Raw genomic sequence first — 19509 nt, 5'->3', positions numbered from 1 at the left:
TTTTTCTAAATCTGTTTGCCTTCCTTCAGAATTAACGGAGTTGTTCTTAACATTTTCTTACCTAACAAGATGGCAAAATGAAAACAATTTCCCCACCCCTCCTAAATGCAAAATATTATATAGTTCTATTTTGTATTTACCAAAGCAGATATTTTTGTAGGCCAAAGACTGTAGCTTTTCTTTCTATCTCATTTTTATTAATTTTTTCAGAATGTTCATTCAGGAAAGATTTATGGAGCTCAGTGTGTAAGGCAGGAAGTTAACTATAAATTCTATAGAGTTACTATAATTTTTTTTTTACTATAAATTCTATAAAGTAGAATTCTTTAATTATTTTCTTTTTTTTTTTTTTTTTAATTTATTTGACAGACAGATCATGAGTAGGCAGAGAGGCAGGCAGAGAGAGAGAGGAGGAGGAGGCAGGCTCCCTGCTGTGAGCAGAGAGCCCGATGTGGGGCTTGATCCCAGGACCCTGAGATCATGACCTGAGCTGAAGGCAGAGGCTTTAACCATTGAGCCACCCAGGTGCCCCTCTTTAATTATTTTCAAAACTCAGGAAGGGAATAAAGTTGAACATAAACATTTTTAAGATTGAACTAAGAGTATGATCATAAAGCTGATAAATCTTTAAATTAATGGTAGGAAATCTGCTATTCAGTGCCAGTTGTAACTCAGAATACAATTCCTATTAATAAAACCCAGGTCCTTGTGTCTAGAAGATATTTTAACTTTGAGTTAAAGCACGAATATATTTTAGAGCAGATTTACCCACAGCCAAAACAAATAACCTGTTTTACTAACAGAGATACCAGATTTTCACTCTTGGAATGTTTGTCCCTTTAAAATGATGGGACACCTGGGTGACTCGGTCCGTTAAGTGTCTGACTTCAGCGCAGATCATGATTCGCAGGGTCCTGGGATTGAGCCCCTGCACCCTGCATCACGCTCCCTGCTCAGCAGGGAGTCTGCTTCTCCTCCCTCTGTCCCTTCCCACCTACTCCTTTTCTCTTGCTCTTTCTCTCTCAAATAAATCTTTTTTAAAAATTAAAAATGGTATCGTTAAAATACATGCAAAGAAGAGAAAAATACAACTGTATTAAACATCATACACACAATAATAGATTTTTACAAAGTGGATTTTGAGTTTTTTTTTTTTTTTTTAAGATTTTTTATTTATTTATTTGACAGAGAGAGATCACAAGTAGATGGAGAGGCAGGCAGAGAGAGAGAGGGAAGCAGGCTTCTTGCTGAGCAGAGAGCCCGATGTGGGACTCGATCCCAGGACCCTGAGATCATGACCTGAGCCGAAGGCAGCGGCTTAACCCACTGAGCCACCCAGGCGCCCCTGGATTTTGAGTTCTTTAACTGTTTTTGGCTGCCTGTGAATCCCAGGAATAAAAATAGTAGTAGCATCGGATAATAATCTATTCCTTGAAGCTGAAGAAACAGTGGTTAAGAATGAGTCATTAGGGGCTCCTGGGTGGCTCGGTCGTTAGGCTCCTAGTTTCGGTTCAGGTCATGGTCCCAGGGTCCTGGAATCAAGCCCTGCATTGGGCTCCCTGCTTGACGGGAAGCCTGCTCCTCCCTCTCCTACTCCCCCTGCTTGTGTTCCCTCTCTGACTGTGTCTCTCTCTCTGTCAAATAAAATAAATAAATATTTAAAAAATAATAATAATAAAAAGAATGAGTCATAAAATCCTCTTAGTATAGTGAATATTTGGTATGTAACTTTGCTTTTTTATAGAGCATTAAAATGTCACCTTGTTTCATAAAATACGAAAAAAAAAAAAAAAAAGAATGGGTCATTAAATAAGGAAAATAGTTTAAGCCACCAAAGTAAAAATCAGATCTATAAAGTTTATCTTATAGCCAAAAGGATTTTAATTAAAAAAAAAAAAAACTTAAAAGACCCTTGGTAAAAAAGGGTGAAACTCACTGTGAATAAATTATATAACTAAATTATTTAGAAAAACATTACCTGAGACCTTCAAAGTTTTCTTCAAAATATACCAGAGGTATATATATCTCAAAGTGAGGGCTCTAAAAATCCAGCAGGAAGTGATGTTGTGAGTACAGAGATTACCCTCCTTTTTTCCTGGTGGGCTCAGGGTATTTTTATAATGTTTCTCCATAAGTGGGCCTTATAATCGGTGGTGGTCTAAACTGTATCATCCAGTTTAGAAATGCTTCTGCTTTTTCCCTTAAGGAAGTGTCAGGTATGTTTGACTCCTATGTTAGTGTCCCAATTTGTTGTTCCTTTTTTGTTTTTGTTTTTTTAATCCATCTTTCTCCCTTGGAAAAGAAAAAGAGAAAGTACTATATTGTCTAGCTGCATCTTTTAAAGTACCATTGATTCTTCTGAATATATAACAGTAGTAATACTTTCCCAAAGCTTTACTTTTAGAAAGCCTATATAGCATGGACAGTTTATTCAGATTGCTTTAAGATTTCACAGTAATAGACCTCCAGGCCTATCAGTTATAAAGAGACTTATTTACATTCCTCTATTTAAAAAGTCACTTCAGATTTCCCTGCTCCCTGTTAAACAATGAATAGTTTCAATAGGTAGTCATACCCTTCAATCTCAGGTTCTTGGACTTTCAGATGTTCCTGGAGTGAGAGTGGAAGGCATTTACATTGTCATTATCTAAATGACCTGTTTATAAAGACCCCTGCATTCCTCAAAGCTTCACCCTAGGCATGTCAAATTCTTTAGCGTTTTAGTCTTGCCACACTTCTTAAGAGTTTATTGATCTAGACGCAGGAGGACATTCTTGAGAAATGAATTCTTCAGTGATTAGGCCATCAGGGGTTTTTGCTATTGTTAAGACAGATTCTCAACTTAAAAATTCTTTTCCTAAGAAGTCATTAAGAACTCGGGAAAAGTCCATTTTCCATTTAAATGGAAAATGACAGCACAGAAATGAGTCTTCTCATTGGTTATCAGGACAAAAGCTCTGTGGGGTAGAAAGGAGTCATCCAGACTGCCTGCTCCAAAAAAGGAGGAAGCTGTTAGCACAGCATTCAGACTCAAACTCAATTACAAGACAGAGCTTGAACAAATGTTTTCCCCTTCTGGGAATAAGATCCAGAGCAGGGAAAAAATTACACTAAATTTACTTGTCTAGAATTTCTTTTTTTTTTTTTTTTTCTTTTTTTTTTTTTTTTTTTTTTTAAGATTTTACTTATTTACTCGACAGACAGAGATCACAAGTAGACAGAGAGGCAGGCAGAGAGAAGAAGGGAAGCAGGCTCCCCGTCGAGCAGAGAGCCCAATGCGGGGCTCGATCCCAGGACCCTGGGATCACGACCCAAGCCGAAGGCAGAGGCTTCAACCCACTGAGCCACCCAGGTGCCCCATACTTGTCTAGAATTTCTAAGCCTGCTGTCTAATATCATAGCCACTAGCCATGTGTGACTACTTAAATTTACATTTAAAATAGTTACATTTTTATAAAAGTAAAATTATTTTCCCCAGTCATACTAGCCACATTTAAAAGGGCTGAAGAGTCACAAGGCTACAATATTGGACTATACCAATATAGAACATTTTAATCATCAGAAAGTTCTATCGGACAACAAAACACAATTATAGACAATTTATTATTATATAAACTTCTAAAGACCAATTAAGCCATTACTTAACCACTTCTTATATTTAAAGGAGTAGTCAAGAATTAATCTCCTCCAAGGATAAATTATATGAACGACTGTCTTGACTCTGCTCACTGCTAATCTTTCTCTTTCCTGTCATTTACCCCAAAATTATTCAGGAGCATTTATCTCATGAGTTAGAATATCCTGTTCCTTCTGCATTAGTAGCTCGTCTAATTTCCAGGATAAAGACTTTGAAACTGGTGTTTAGGAGTTGCTAAACAAATATGACAACTGGCAGTAGGATTCTTGACACCACAGGTCCCCCATGACTCTGATGAGTCCACCAATATTATTAATAATGAGAGTCAGTTGATTTTTTTAAAGGGATTTAGTATCTTAATGTTTTAACTCATATAAAGATAGTTGTTTTAATGTAGATGTAATACTTGCATTTAGATAATTAGTTTGGAATTTTTCATCTTTTGGTATTTGTGCAGATAGCTTGATTAACATTTAGTACCGACTGATCAAGACCTTGAAAAAGTCTTTATTGGGGGACAGTTGAATTAGTCCTGAATTACTTGAGTTAGTGCCAAGATGGGACCATGGTTATGAAGCCTGATTTCCTGTCAGAGCTATCAGTGGACATCCTTCAGAAAGACAGAAAGCAAGTATAATTCTCAGGGCCCTCCTTTCCCTAATCCCCAGTCAGAATTGCCAGAGCCCAGCCCTTGATACTGTGTTAAATGTCCATAGGTGATTTTTTTGTTGCTGTTTTCCGTCAGGTTTGAGAACTATTGAGGTAAATATATTTATCACAAGAAACACCAAAGACATAAAGCATAGTTTTTCTGAAATAAGAACATTGTCTTAGTGCTTTCTAACCTTTCTCGTGTATGGCACGCATAGAAAGTGACGGTATTTATACAGCACCTTGGCGGGAGCTGGAGGAGGTGCTGTCAGGAGCATGTTAGGCCCACTGAGGACTGAGGTGGTCCCTATCTACACACACCTGTATTCCATTCCCTGCCCACAGGTGTCAATTGGGAAGTTCTGTTCAAGATCCTAGGAAGTATGACATAGTTACATATGATTGTATTGAGAAGGTTTTTTGGTGATGGGTTTTTAAGTCAAGATATTTCCGATAGTAACATCAAAGGATACTTTATGTTCATATTAGCCCAGCATCCCTCAAAACTGAGAGAGTCTGGAATTAAGTACCAGACTTTCTAGGTAGTTTTTCTAAACATTTGGACTTAAAAGCTTAAGTAAAAATACGTGGTTTTGTTGTAAACAAATACATTGACATTACCTAAGTGTATTTCCAAGACATTTCCACTTACGTTTTATTACTATAAAATGATGAGTCTTGTTAATAGTTTTATAACTTATCATAATTAGCTGAAACCTAAACTTATATTACCTATCACTTCAAACAAGGAATCGAAGTATTTGGAAGTGAAGCATTTAACTCATTTTCAAGTGAATCACTGAACATCTTCCATGTACCAATCAGTCTCTCTCTTGCTCTGATTCCCTAAAACAAAAGACATCAGCTGTTAACACCACTATCTTTATACCATCTAGGATCCTTGTATTCAAATCAGAAGAGAATTATTGGATTTTTTTTTAACTTGAGCATGAAATTCCAACTTGCTCATTGTATTATGCATTATGTATTTTTTTATGTCATTATTTACTACTTTAACTGAAAAGCTATCATAATGTTTACATAGCCAAAGTCAGGTGGAATATGCTGTTTCAGTGTAAGTTCTAGAAACAAGTTAGTTTCAGGGCACCTAGGTGGCTCAGTCAGTTAAGTATCTGCCCTCAGCTAAGGTCATGATCCCAGGTCCTGGGATCAGGCTATCTGCTCAGTGGGAAGCATGCTTCTCCCTCTCCTGCTCCCTGTGCTTGTGTATGTGTCTCTGTGTCAAATAAATCAGCAAATAAAATCTTTAATAAAAAAGAAGCTAGTTTCCAAGTATTAAATATAGAATATTTGAGGGGTGTTTTAGTGAAAGGAACTGCTAGCCTGTTTCTAGAATATATTTGGAGATAAAGCAGATCCAGTATTTCCAATTCAATAAATCTGTAAAACAGTGAAAATTCAGTCAGATCAGTGAAATTGTTTAATAGGGACCAAACTCATTGTATGGGCTCCTGATGATTGCGTTCAGTTTCCAGCTGTCGCACACCACATGGACAGAGAGAGCCACCACACACAGGACCACTCCCTTTCAAATCATGAATGGCCCACTGGTTAGTTGTCCTAACAGCTCTTGGTTAGGTAGGTGTAGTGCCCTCAGAAAATCCGAAATGATCTCACTGCTTCTGCCTTTCCATAGATAGTCTTATCCCATCTCTTGAGTAATTATGGAATCATTAGTAAAATGGAATCCCACGAAGTATATGAGCTGAAGAACAGGCACTGTTACCAAATTATGTTTTACTTTAACACTATGAGAACATCATAGTTCTGGCAAAGGAATTTTTAGACCATCCTGTCACTTTGGTAATTTAATGACATCAAAGATTCTCAAATTGTTCATTAGAATTATCTGGGAATCGGGGTATCTGTATTCTTTTCAAGTTCCTCAAGTGATGTGTATGTGGATTAAGAATCCCTGGTCTAAACTTGAATTTTGATTTCTCAAGTAATAATAAAAAGGGTAGAAACGGTATTACAGGTAGTTATGTATTTACAAATGTGTTGGGTAGCTTACTTTTTTAAATTAGTTAACATTTTTTCTAATAAATTTCTGATACGGATACAAATTCCTAAGACAGAATAAAGGTTTATAAGAATTCTTCTAGATAAGGACCTTACTACACCAGACAAATCCAGTAGGTTTCTTCCCACCTTAATTCCCAGCCTTGAACATGATATGAACACATGGTGCTAATAAGATTTTTCTTAGCTTTGCATCACCAAAGAGTATTTGCCAGAGGAAATGACTATTTCATTAATTTTGTTTATTTCATGTTTATATATTTTTATCCTTGACTCTTTAGTAATGTTCTTTTAATTAGAAAATCAATATCTACTCTGGGGAAAACTTGGGAAATGGAGAAAAGTATAGAGAAAGGGAAAAATAATTCACAGTCCCACAATTCAAAATAATTACTACTAACATTTTTATTCCTTTGTTGTACTAAATTGTCAGTTTCTAGGGATGACTTCTAATTTTAATACTCTAGGATTTGATATGTATGAAGTTTTTCATAATGAAAAATAGTCAATTTCTGAAATAATCTCTGAAACACTCTGCAATTTGTATAATTTAAACACTATTTTTGCTTTTAGTTTTTCTGTTCCTAAGTTAGGTTCTTCTTGCAAAAAACCCTTCTCAGTGTCTGAATATTTAATAAGCTTTGACATGTAAATCAAACAGACATTTTTAAATCACAAATATGGCATCCCTTGATACACATGCGTGTTTACCCTCTCAAAGTAGCCCACTAAATAAGTTGGGCTTGATTACCCTTCTGTAGAAACCATATTGTCCCTTCAAGGAAATTTGCCAGCCTTAGAATATGAACATTTGTCCTTAATCTGTACCATATTGAAGCTCCATTTGGAGGTGTGAGCCATATTGACCTAGCCATTTGGCACAAGGGCCGATCAGTAGTGCCAGGTTTCCAAGACTCGATGGACAGTTTCAGTTTGACCTTGAGTATCATTTACATTTGGATACTCTCTGATGATCTCTGTTACTTCTTACAACATTCATGCTCCTGACCTTTACCCAATGCAAAAAAATTTGAGTCCAGTATTATTTTGACTATTCCATGGTATGCTATTGGAAAAATAGTAATGATGAGATTGCTTTGAAAATTAAAATTTAAAGTGGATAGGGACTTAAGCTTACTGTGTTATATAAAGTGTGTATCAGTACAGTCAAACAAGTAAGACAAAACAAAAAGCAGTTGTACTTAATCCAAGATCTACATTTGACTAAGATAACTAACATTCCCTTAAAACATAGAAGGCACAAGAAAGCTTAAAGAGGTCTTAAATTCCCAGGATAAAAGTTTTTTTCTCCTAAAGTAAATTGACATCTGTAAAAAAATTGCCCTGAACTGCATATCAACACATCTGTTTCTGGTGTACATGAAATATCACCTATAAATGCCTTAGTCCCTTACGAGATAGCGTTGCAAAGGAGAAAAAGAAGTTTATATTTAAATGATATGCAGATGTTGAGATTTTAAAATAAATTATCTTTTTAATAAATTATTTAGGTTGAATAAAACTTAAAAAAAAAAATTAAACCAGTCACCAGTTTCTAATTTTGACAATCAAAACATTTTATTGACATGAAATATCAGTAACTAGGCTGAAAATAAAATTGTCTAGATGTATACTTTTCAAGATTTATCTTTTACTTACATTATGCATCTATTAGTCTGAAGATTAGTAAACTTTTATTGTAGATTTAATGAAATCAGTAAAGTAGCATTTGTTAACTGTTATTAGAAAATAAAATGCTTATTTTCTATAATTTGCAGGATGAAAATCACATAAAGTACATGTTGCACATTGCAATTATAAACAGACTTGTCTACATACAAATGGTACAACATCATTGGCCTTTTACTCTGTATATTATGATGATTCTCTTTTGAATGCTTTATCTCTCTCTTGAGTCCAGAACCTCCTAAAACAAATATTTTTCTAGAGGCAGTAATTAAGTACAACATTAGCTGGAAATGTGAAACATAGTTTCAGCCTTTTTAGGAACCAGGGAGATACATTGAGTCTTTGCTCAATAAATTTTAGTTTGCATGTCCTTGAAATAATTCTGCATGTTGTGTTATACTGTAAGAAGATCCAATGCAGAGTGTGTACAGATGTCTATCAAAATTAACCTTAGTGAAATATGTGATTATCTAAATGACAAGATATACTGAATATTATAAAATTTTAATACAAGAAAACTAATATTTCTCTGATCAGTTACACAAAGAACTGATTATCTTTTTAAGCTTTTTTACTAAATAAGTAATCAATTAAATGATACTGTTTTCTCCTTTTAAGTAGGTTTTCATCCTGTAGTTTATTCTTTGAATAAGGCATGATGCTTTATCATCTGTCCTAGTATATGTAAGAATATTCATCCACTATATTCATTATATTTATAAAGTAAAACCTAGTTGCAGCAATATTGCAATTAGTAAGCTTTTCTTTAACCTGGGAAGTACTTTACAGCATTTAATACTTGCTTGAAATGGTTTATATAAGTTAAAATCTGTACAACCTTGGGGTAAAATGTAAACAACTGCACTATTAGGAAGATATTAAAGTAGAGGCTATATTTACAGTGTCGTCTTTCAAATCTAGCTGTGCTGTAAACTGATGTTTGCTGTATGCTCCTCCTGATTTGAAATAGATGAAAGAAAATGAACCTATTATCACCATGGTTCACACAATGATTGAGAACTCGGCGCTAAGACCCCAACTGTACCAGCAAGTAAGGTCTCGGACAGTGAATGATACTGCTTTATCATCTGCAAAATCCCTCAGTGACAGTTTTGGTTTATCCCCAGAGTTACTCATAACATTAGTGTTTTCTTATTTCATTTTTTTGTTTCTGTCTATTTGGAAAAATGCAATTCATCCATGCTTTTTAAGATGCTGCAGTATTCTTAGCATGGCTTTGCTGAACATTTTGCTGTTGAATAGTAAGTGTGCCATTTTCCTGAAGTTTTTGTGCAGAGTATTTGATTGATATGTACTTGGAGGTCTGCAGTACATTTGCAAAATTTTTACTAGATTGCCATTAATTTCGGTTAACTCTAAAAGCATTAGAACTGATTTCTAGAGAAAAGTTTTAAAAAATCTTTTTTTTCCTCTTAGGGACAGCCCCGATCCCACCCTACCCCACCCCACTCTTAGGAATAGATAATATTTGTATGGGAGTTATTGAAATCTAGTTTCTATACTGTGGTATAGTAAGACCTAAAGAGAGCTACTTCTTGAAATACTGGGAATATCTTCTCCCTGTATTCTTAACCTGTCATTTTTGTGCTATCATATACATCATCTTACTTCATTCTTTTCCCTAACTCAAAATAGATGCCATGGAGCTGGCTGGCTTTAATTTAGGACCTTCGTAATCTGCAGATCTGCAAAAGAAGTCATTTTATACATTCCTATCCAGATGGTTTTTTTTGTTTTGTTTTGTTTTGGTGTTTTTGTTTTTTGTTTTTTTGTGGGTTTTTTTTGTATTTCATGGTCTAAATGTTCTTAGCTGTGTGTTTTGCAACATCAGCTTCTTCCACTTCAATACCTTCAAATTACTGTGGCCTATGACCTGTTACAATACTTTAAAACTCATACAGAAGAAGAAAAATTAACTAACATGAAAAATGAATGTGTTTTGATTAAAATACAAGAAAGCACCTAGTAAAACAAAGCACCTTGAACTCTCTGGCTTTCCAGGCCTCTGGTTTGCTTTAGTCCTCTTGAGATCAGCATCACTGATGGTGGCCGTACAGCGATTGGTAGGATTGCGAGGGGACTCTTATTTCTGAGCAAAGCTTTCTATCAATAAAGAAATGAAGTGTTAAATATTTAAAGTTAAACAGCTTTACTTTTCAAAGGAAAATGAAATCTTTGTATTTTTAAAGTAACCAGATTGGAGAACCTTGACACTTCATTCCAAAATGCCACTGCTGAGAACCTTTAGCCCTTGTTCTGGAATTGATACCTTTCTCAGTGGTGACTGAAGCTGTCACTTTATCATTTTATATAATGCTAAATGACAAGAGATCAAAGGCATGTTGCTATAATAGGTTATATTTTCAGTAAGAATAATAGCCTGGGTTTTCAGTTTGGTTTGGATTGGCTTTTCTTTTTTATATTGATCAGTAATCAGGATTGATGATGCAGAAGTCATTGCTGATTGAAATTACCTAGTTGCACTAAAAGTTCTAACTGGAGTTCTCCCAAAGTGTGGCAGTGTCTGAGAGCAGTCTAACATACTGGTGTCCCTGACCAGAACTATAGATTTATATAAATATATTTCCTCATTATTTTTCCTTATTAAGTATATGAACACTTGAAAGAAAAAAACTAAAATTGTACAAAGAGATCTGAATGGCTAACATCAGCACCCATTCGTGGGCATGAGATAGGCCACAGATCACCACATAATAATCCCCGTTGGCTCTCAGTCCTATATAGTTGAGGTGTCTTCAGGCAGTCCTTTTTTAAAAAATCAGCCATTAATAAAGTACTTAATTGTTATGGGACGCCACTGGTGGATAACAGTGACCTTCAGACACACTTCCTAAACCCTGTTTATTAATTCGCATCAATTGAAATTAGATCTTATTTTTTTTCTTCAGATTTCCATTACTATGTTCTTATCCAAAGGAAATCTTCATGGAGGTTTATATTGTACACTCTTACAGTGTGCTTCTCTGACGTTGCATCACAGTGCTGTGTTATAGGTTCCTGAAATACAACTGAAAATACAGTGGCGATATCATGTTTTATGATCTGTTACTCTGAATCATAGCCATTGGGGTTTCTCGCAGGAGAACCTTTATGTTTGCATTTTCTTAGAAAAAAGAGGACATCAGAAAAATTACCTGTGCGGGAATTTTTTTAGAATTGGTAATATAAAAAGGACCTAAAGCTGAATCAAAACAAATGCTAAATCAGTGCACATTGTGTTGAAAGATTCCTCTACATTTAATAATCATTCTACCATCTTTCACAATTACATTTTTGTACTAGAATTTTTATAAAATAATCATAAATACTTGTTTTTAAAGGTACAGCTAATTTTAGCAAATACCTATGGTCCTGTGAGCATTTTTTGAGTCCTCATAAAATGTCTAATTTTATCAGATACTTCCCCAAAGCCCTTTTTTGGGGTTTATATACATATTTATGAATTTTAAAATACATACATAATGTATATTTAAAAAGATACTGTAGAAAGTTAGATTTTTATTAACAAAAGTAATTTAATGCCAGCCCCATGTTTTTAAGTATTGTTAGATATTTTATTATGAAGAAGCTCTTTCTAAATATAGCACATATTCTCATGTATATATGTCAGTAATAAAGTTTGTATAATACACTTCTCAAATTGAAGCTTGAGCATGCCTCAGCCTTTCAAAATTCTACATAGCCCATTTTTATTTGCTTTTCTAGTGTCGTGAGGTACTTCAAAAAAAGGTATTCAAACCCAGAATTTGTTTTCCTTTTGCTAGAGATGAGTTTGAAAAATGATGAAAAGTGTTGCCATGAAACATGATTCTTACGCAGAACTTAATGAGAATATTCATGAAATTACCTTTTTCCTTATTAGTAGGATTTTCATAATGATGAGTAAGTAAGCAAACTTCTTCAATTCTAGATAGAATTTTTTTAAGTAATCTATACCCATCTTAAGAAGAGCCTCAGTAGGGGTACCTGGGGGGCTCAGTGGGTTAAGCCTCTGCCTTCAGCTCAGGTCATGGTCTCAGGGTCCTGGGATCGAGCCCCTCTGCTAGCAGGGAACCTGCTTCCCCCTCTCTCTGCCTGCCTTTCTGCCTACTTCTGATCTCTGTCTGTCAAATAAATAAAATAAAATCTTAAAAAAAAAAAAAAAAGAAGAGCCTCAGTAATTATTATCAGTAATGAAAAATAGGCCATGCTTAAAAGTTAATTATTTAAAGAATAATCTTGTTTCCTTATTCTTTTCTTCTGATAGCTGAAAGCAATATATCGTGCAAGGCTGATTATTTTAAGATTTTGTTAGTGTCTAATAATGAATATTTTTATTGAATAATTTGATAAAAAGTTTAAATTAATTTTTTAGTGGTCCTAAAAACAGAGAAACAATGAAATAAATCTAACTTATTGTGCAATATATTTATATGGCTATAAGGATCTATCACTCCTGGGCCCCTGGGTGGCTCACTGGGTTAGGCCACTGCCTTCGGCTCAAGTCGTGATCTCAGGGTCCTGGGATCGAGTCCCACATCGGGCTCTCTGCTCAGCAGGGAGCCTACTTCCCTTCCTCTCTCTCTGCCTGCCTCTCTGCCTACTTGTGATCTCTCTCTGTCAAATAAATAAATAAAATCTTTAAAAAAAAAAAAAAAGATCTATCACTCCTAAATGATAACACAATACACATTTTTTTATTAATTTGCCAACCGATGTGAAAATGAATATGCAGTAAGATTTCCTAAATAAAAACAGTATACTAAGGGATGCCTGGGTGGCTCAGTTGGTTAAACCGCTGCCTTCGACTCAGGTCATGATCCCAGTGTCCTGTGATAGAGTTCCGCATGGGATTCGTTGCTGGTCGGCAAGCCTGCTTCTCCCTCTGCCTGCCCTGCCTGCTGCTCCCCCTGCTTGTGCGCTCGCGCTCGCTCTCGCTCTCTCTCTGACAAGTAAATAAATAAAATCTCTAAAAAAAAATAGTATACTAATACCCTAAATTTATATTACACATTGCTAAATTTCCATTTTAAAATCCTAGTCATTTTTCTGTTGACTCTGGGATGTAGGATAGAATTCATATTTTAATCTAGGTATAACACTATTCACTAGTTACATCCAAATTTTACATTCCATGGTTTAGTAAAGCTGTTTTGCATTTAACTTTAAATATTAAGTGTATTTGGACATTTAGAAGCTAAAGGCTTTACATCTCTAATTTCTTATAAATGAGAAAATTTAATTTTGGCATTATCTTAATTTTTTATCATGACTCTAAGCATTTTAAAACTTTTCATCACTTTTTTTTTTTTCCAGAAAAGAGTACAAATTATTTTCTAGGTGCTTTAATTAAGAATGACTATTGACACTTTAGGACATATTCAATGATCTTTATTTTAAAATAGTGTGCAAGTATTCTGACTTTTGTCATTAAATTCATTTTTCATGTGATAATTCATTTCTATGAAAGTTTTGTTTAATCACTGCATACCCTTAAATAGTCAAAGATTCATTTGCATGAGGATGTGAAAGTAATGTCTTGAAATGAAACATAAGAAATCCAGGATTTCTTACTGTATGTTTGTAATGCTTACATTTTTAACCTCCTGATACCCACATTTCTAGATCATTTCAAAGTTACCTGCTGTTTAAATTATGCCTCCTTTTGAAGATGTAACTGGCAAGCAGTATTTTAGAGTGGACATATATAGTTATAACATGTTTTATCATTTTTATTCATTTATATGTGTTTATATGAAGTTTAATTTTCCAATCTAGAATATAGTGGGGATACATTACTCCCATCCCCACTTTGAGAAAAAGTGTGCCATTTAGTAAACACGCAATGAGCCCAAGTAAATTTTTCCTGCTATGTTTTTGTAACTGTCTTAGCAGTCAATATAAAGTCAAAAGACAAGAGAGCGTGAAATATTGCCTGCAGAGGCTCTGATGTTACCTGTGCTGTAACTGACGGGGATGGCTTTTGAAATCTTGATTAACACAAGCAGAAATGAAGATTTGTTTGACCAAAAGATATTGGGAAGAAGCCGAAGAAAGAATGTTTAAATGCATTAAACAGTAATTTCTTACAGTACCATAAGATAAATGGTGTCAATGAACACATATAAACTTTTTATGAAATTTGATTATCCATAGTTTACAACATAGGCTTTCAGTTTTATGAGGTTTTGAATGAGTTTCCTCTTTTCAATTAAATCCATCCTTTTTCCCCATTATCTTTTAGTTCTTAAGACAGAAGAGCAAGATAAGTTTATATTGTGTATGTGTGTTTCTATATTATGTATATGTATACAGTATGTTAAAGGTTTTGTTAATAAAGTTGTACTGAGATGTGTTGGCATTTGAGTGTACACATACACAGTTGTGTAATTATGTGTATACCGTGAAGGATGGTTTTGACTGCTGAAACATGCCTGGTTTGAATATTTGATTCAGTACAGTTGCTATGATTGTATTTTGTCAATTTTTCACTAAAATAATGTGTGTCTTACAAATGGAAAATGTAAGGTGCTGTATAATTTGTTTGACCAACTTATTATTTTGTTTGACAAGCTTTAAGTTAACACCATTTTATGTATCTTGCATATTGTATCACTGTTAAATATTTTTCTACTTTTGTAATGATCTGTGTTTGAATTAAACTTCTTAAAGTATAAGAATCATTAAAATTCCATTTTTGTTATTGTTATATAAATCTAAAAAGTTAACTATAGGCTAAATATTTTTTAATATTATTTTTAAACTTGCTCCCTGACCTTTTTTCCTATAGCTGTCACAAGATGAATGTAGAGGCACGTTATATAAATACAGACCTGAAGAAGTAGATATCGATGTAAGTGTCAGTATACTATGTATCTTGTCAGTACTCTGTTATATTCTCTGCCAAAACACTGGAAATAAGCATGACAAAAACTTCCTCTTCCTCCCTTGCCCTCTAAAATGACATCAAATAAAGTAGCATTTTCTTCTTTTACACTTGGGTTAAATTAAATCATCATTCCTCTGTTCTGTAACAACCCCTCCCCCCATAATTAGCAGTTGAGCAGACTAAGAATCACTTAAAGGAAAGTAAAAGACATTTCTAATCACAGAAAGTATGGAGGACTGGAGACAAAGTAAAATTGTCAGTCTTCTAGAGAAAGTATCAGCCTCTGAAAGTTCTGTCACTACTTCCTTTTTAAAATTTAGTCTTACTTTTATTGTATTTTAGATTGGTTGGCTTACAGCATTATATCTTCTCATTTCAGTATATTGTATTTGGTATAGCTTGAGTTTTGTCATCTAACAAAGATAGGTGGTTACTTTAAGAGATACACAGCAAAGAAAGTGAAGTCTCCAGTTTCTCGCCTACTTATTATGCAGTCAAGTTTGGGGCATATTTACATGGTTTACTGTAGTATTGAAATTTTCATGGAGTATCCATATATTTAGATTTATATATATATAAATCTAAAATGTTAACTGTAGGCTAAATATTTTTTAATATTCTTTTTAATAATATTCTGATTCCTTTATAATTTTTAATAATATTCTGATTCTTTTATAATTAAGAAATTGGGGTAATACCAAAAATTTCAAACAAACTATTGAAAATGATTTTTTTCTCCATTTAGCAAATTTATATTTGTATTATTGAAATTAGAAACAATCTTTTGCTTACATTTTCTAAACATAAGAGCATAATTTTTAAAATATAAAAACAGAATCCAGTTGATATTTTCATTAAGGAGGTAAAACCACCCTGAAATAATTTAAAGTTATATGAGACTGCTTGATTTCTAACAATATCTCAAATTACATAGATTAAACAGTATGGTTGAAATGCTTTTTCACTTTATATGCATGTTTATTAAGCACTGTATCTTTAAAAGCTAATTTGGGGGCTCCTGGGTGGGCTCAGTTGGCTTATCCACCTAATCAACTGGATGAAGCCCCATGTCAGGCTCCCTGCTTGGCGGGGCGGGGGGCTGCTGCTCTCTCACCTCCCCACTTGTGCTCTTTGTCACTATCCCTATCTTTCTCTCTCACAAATAAATAAATAAAATCTTTTTAGAAATTAGTAAATAAAATAAAAGCTACTTTTTATGTTACTGATTGAAATAAAAGATTGACCTCATTAGGTATTCTATGGCTATCTTCAATGTGTTTTCTTGTCACACCTTCCTTGAGTTACAGGACTACCTACCGCCAGTTACAGGAAAAATTTAAAAATTGCTAACAGATTTTCTCTTAAAACCTAGGCCAAGTTAAGCCGGTTGTGTGAACAAGATAAAGTGGTACATGCCCTGGAAGAGAAACTTCAGCAACTCCACAAGGAGAAAGTAGGACAACCCTATTTATTATATACAATTGATGTTACTTTTTATGCTTCTTATCAGGGCACTGATAAAATGAAAGTAAAAAGAATTAATTTGATGATTCAGAACATTAAGTGTAATTATTTTTATTATAATAGTACACGCTTGAGCAAGCTTTGCTATCAGCCAGCCAAGAGATAGAAATGAATGCAGATAACCCAGCAGCCATTCAGACTGTGGTGCTGCAGAGGGATGACCTACAAAACGGACTGCTCAGTACATGCAGAGAACTCTCCCGAGCCACTGCTGTAAGTAGCAGTTTTTCTAGAAGAGTCACTGAAATACTATACACTTTTTTTTCCTTTTTTCTATTTGTTTCTATGTAATTTCACTGTCTTTAGTTCTTTTCTATAATGAGAAATTAATTTGTTATTAACTAATAAAAATTAAGGGGCGATTTGTTTTCTGATGGAAAATAAATACAATTATTTCTCTTACGGTAAGCATTCTTTTCCTTGTGAGATAGTTGTTTTGTAAGGGAGATAAATAATCCGTTTATGTATTATTCAAATGAAAACTTAGTAAATATGTTAACATTTATTGCATTAAGAAAATAAGTATTTCAGGACACCAGCCAGGCTCAGTTGGTAGAGCATGTGACTCTTGATCTTGGGGTTGTGAGTTCAAGCCCCGTGTTGGGTGTAGAGATTACTTGAAAATAAAATCTTAAAGGGGCACCCGGGTGGTTCAGTTGGTTAAGGCATTGCCTTCGGCTCAGGTCATGATCCCAGAGTCTTGGGATCAAGCCCCACATCGAGCTCTCTGCTCAGCGGAGAGCCTGCTTCTCCCTCCCTCTCCCTGCTGCTCTGCCTACTTGTACTCTGTCTCTGTGTCAAATAAATTAAAACCTTTCAAAAATAAATAAATAAAATCTTTTTTTTTTTTAATGAACTATTTCATGGATTTTAGGGGAATTAGAATAAGTTTGAGAAGGTGGTAATTCGATTCATTTAACCATTTCACTAGGAAGCCATTGACATCATTTCATGGCTACAGTGTGATTTCAGGTTGGATATTTCCATCATTTCATTTGATTCTCTTAATTATACTGTGTTGTTCATATTTTAAGAATTTAATATCCTTTCAGTTGTGGTCTCCTTGAAATTAGAACCCTATCTCATTTATCTTTGTCACTCTAGCATCCAGTACTGTAGGATATGCATTAAAAATTTGATGATTGAGGGGCGCCTGGGTGGCTCAGTGGGTTGGGCCGCTGCCTTCAGCTCGGGTCATGATCTCAGGGTCCTGGGATGGAGCCCCGCATTGGGCTCTCTGCTCAGCAGGGAGCCTGCTTCCTCCTCTCTCTCTGCCTGCCTCTCTGCCTGCTTGTGATCTCTCTCTGTCAAATAAATAAATAAAATCTTTTAAAAAAAAAATTTTTGATGATTGAGGGGCACCAGGGTGGCTCAGTCAGTTATGTGTCCGACTCTTGATTTCAGCTCATGTCCTGATCTCAGAGTTGTGAGTTCAAGATTTGTGTTGGGCTCCATGCTCACTCACCCTTTCCAAAAAAAAAAAAAAAAAAAAAAGTGATGATTGAACCGAATGACTTACCCAGTGTTAAAAGCTAATAAATGCCGTGCCTAGAATCAAAACTCCTATCTTCTGAGCATAATCCTGAAGACTTAAATCTACATAGATTTCTCTAATAGAGTCACAAAGAAAATACGGGGACCTGAAATGTCTACAAGGACGTAGTCACTTAGTTCACCAATGGTCGGTAGGATTTGGATGGGAAGGGGCAGTAAAGGGTAGTCCACACAGGATAAAATGCCTCGAATCACAACAAAGAAATGAGAATATGAGAGACATGTTTGGAGAAACAAAAAATAAACGTAACTGACTGGAATAGAGGATTAGGAATATGACATTAGAAAGGGAAAATTGGGCTACACTGTCACTGCCAAGCTAATGAAAAGTTCAGTATCCCTATGGCAACCTGAGTCAAATCAAAATGTAGTTGGGTACTATTTCATGACTTGGTATCTGTTTTAGAAAATTCTCAGGATGTATAGTGTTCAACTGAACTGTTATCTTTTCCCTTACCAAATGGGTTTAGTAACTTAAATTTGGTCAGTAGGCTTAAAAATGTTCTAGTAGAAATTAATCATGTTTGAATATCCCATTTTCTTGTTGTTACCAATGTAATCACTTTCCAGGTTTCTTTTCTTTGCCTTCAGTGTTATTCATTGGTCATTACAAACTCTCAATGTGTTCTTCTAAGACATGTCTTACTACGTAGAATACAAACTGTACAAGTTTTGCCTTTGTAAACTTGTTCATATTTGTAGCTCAAGCCTTACAGCATATGGTTAACACTCAGCGGATGCTGGTTAGACTTAAAACTGAATTACATTTATGCTAGCAGAATCCCAGAGGATTCCTCTGATTCTTTCACAGTTGGTTGAGGTCATTTGTTCAAATCCAAGTCATGAGGTTTAGAAGATGCAAGAGGTATAACGCTAACACTTCCATAGAGCAGAGCTTTGATTCTAAGAACATCTTCTCCTCACCAGATTAGCCATTTAGGTTTATAAAATTAGGATTAACACAAGGCAGACATGTAAAACAGTGTCCCCATTATGTTTTATTTAATTGTTGATGCTATATCTCATCTCTGTGAGCCCCATCCAATAAGCATACCTGCTTTAAGCACATAGTGCCTCTGTGTTCTCACCTTGTTTCTACTTCTTTTTACCTAAGCCTGATTAGTGAGAAAGGTTGTAATAACAGTCGGTTACGCTTGAAATTTTTCAGCATGTCATTGTCTTAGTTTGGGGTCTTTTCTGAAAGCAGAACCTAAGATGAACTGGGCTAAGATTGTTTATTTAGGAGATGATTCCAGGATGCAGAAAGGAGGGTATGTGGAGAATGAGACAGGAAGGGAGAAAAACCAGTAAAAGTTTCCCTACAAAGCTGGTTCCCACTGTATGCAACTGGGGACTCTGAGGAAATGAGTAGATAGCCCCGAATTTTCTACTGAAGACTGGGAGGCTATCTCTCACTCATTGGTTGAAGTTGCCCCAGTGCCCTTAATTCACCCACACTTCCAAACTGCCTTAGCTGGCTTGGCATAAGACACTGGTACCA

General features: G+C 34.9%; 1 protein-coding gene across 12 annotated transcripts in view; it reads left to right on the top strand.

The window, feature by feature from the left end:
* The window catches only part of PLEKHA5 (pleckstrin homology domain containing A5), a 227994-nt gene that overhangs the window by 181499 nt on the left and 26986 nt on the right, over positions 1-19509 (top strand). For 4 of the 12 annotated variants that reach the window (XM_047740348.1, XM_047740352.1, XM_047740357.1 and 1 more), the window contains 5 exons: positions 8991-9071; positions 14286-14321; positions 14832-14894; positions 16303-16383; positions 16518-16667. In XM_047740348.1, coding sequence (XP_047596304.1) covers positions 8991-9071; positions 14286-14321; positions 14832-14894; positions 16303-16383; positions 16518-16667 — 411 coding nt within the window. Of the gene's footprint in view, positions 1-8941; positions 9072-14285; positions 14322-14831; positions 14895-16302; positions 16384-16517; positions 16668-19509 lie in introns of those variants that run through there. The other 8 variants (XM_047740351.1, XM_047740354.1, XM_047740355.1 and 5 more) reach the window with 4 other exon arrangements.

The sequence above is a fragment of the Lutra lutra genome, chromosome 8 (assembly GCF_902655055.1).
Source record: "Lutra lutra chromosome 8, mLutLut1.2, whole genome shotgun sequence".
Lineage (NCBI taxonomy): Eukaryota > Metazoa > Chordata > Mammalia > Carnivora > Mustelidae > Lutra > Lutra lutra.
Note: the sequence above shows the minus strand (reverse complement) of the source record. Positions and strands in the feature narration are given on the sequence as shown.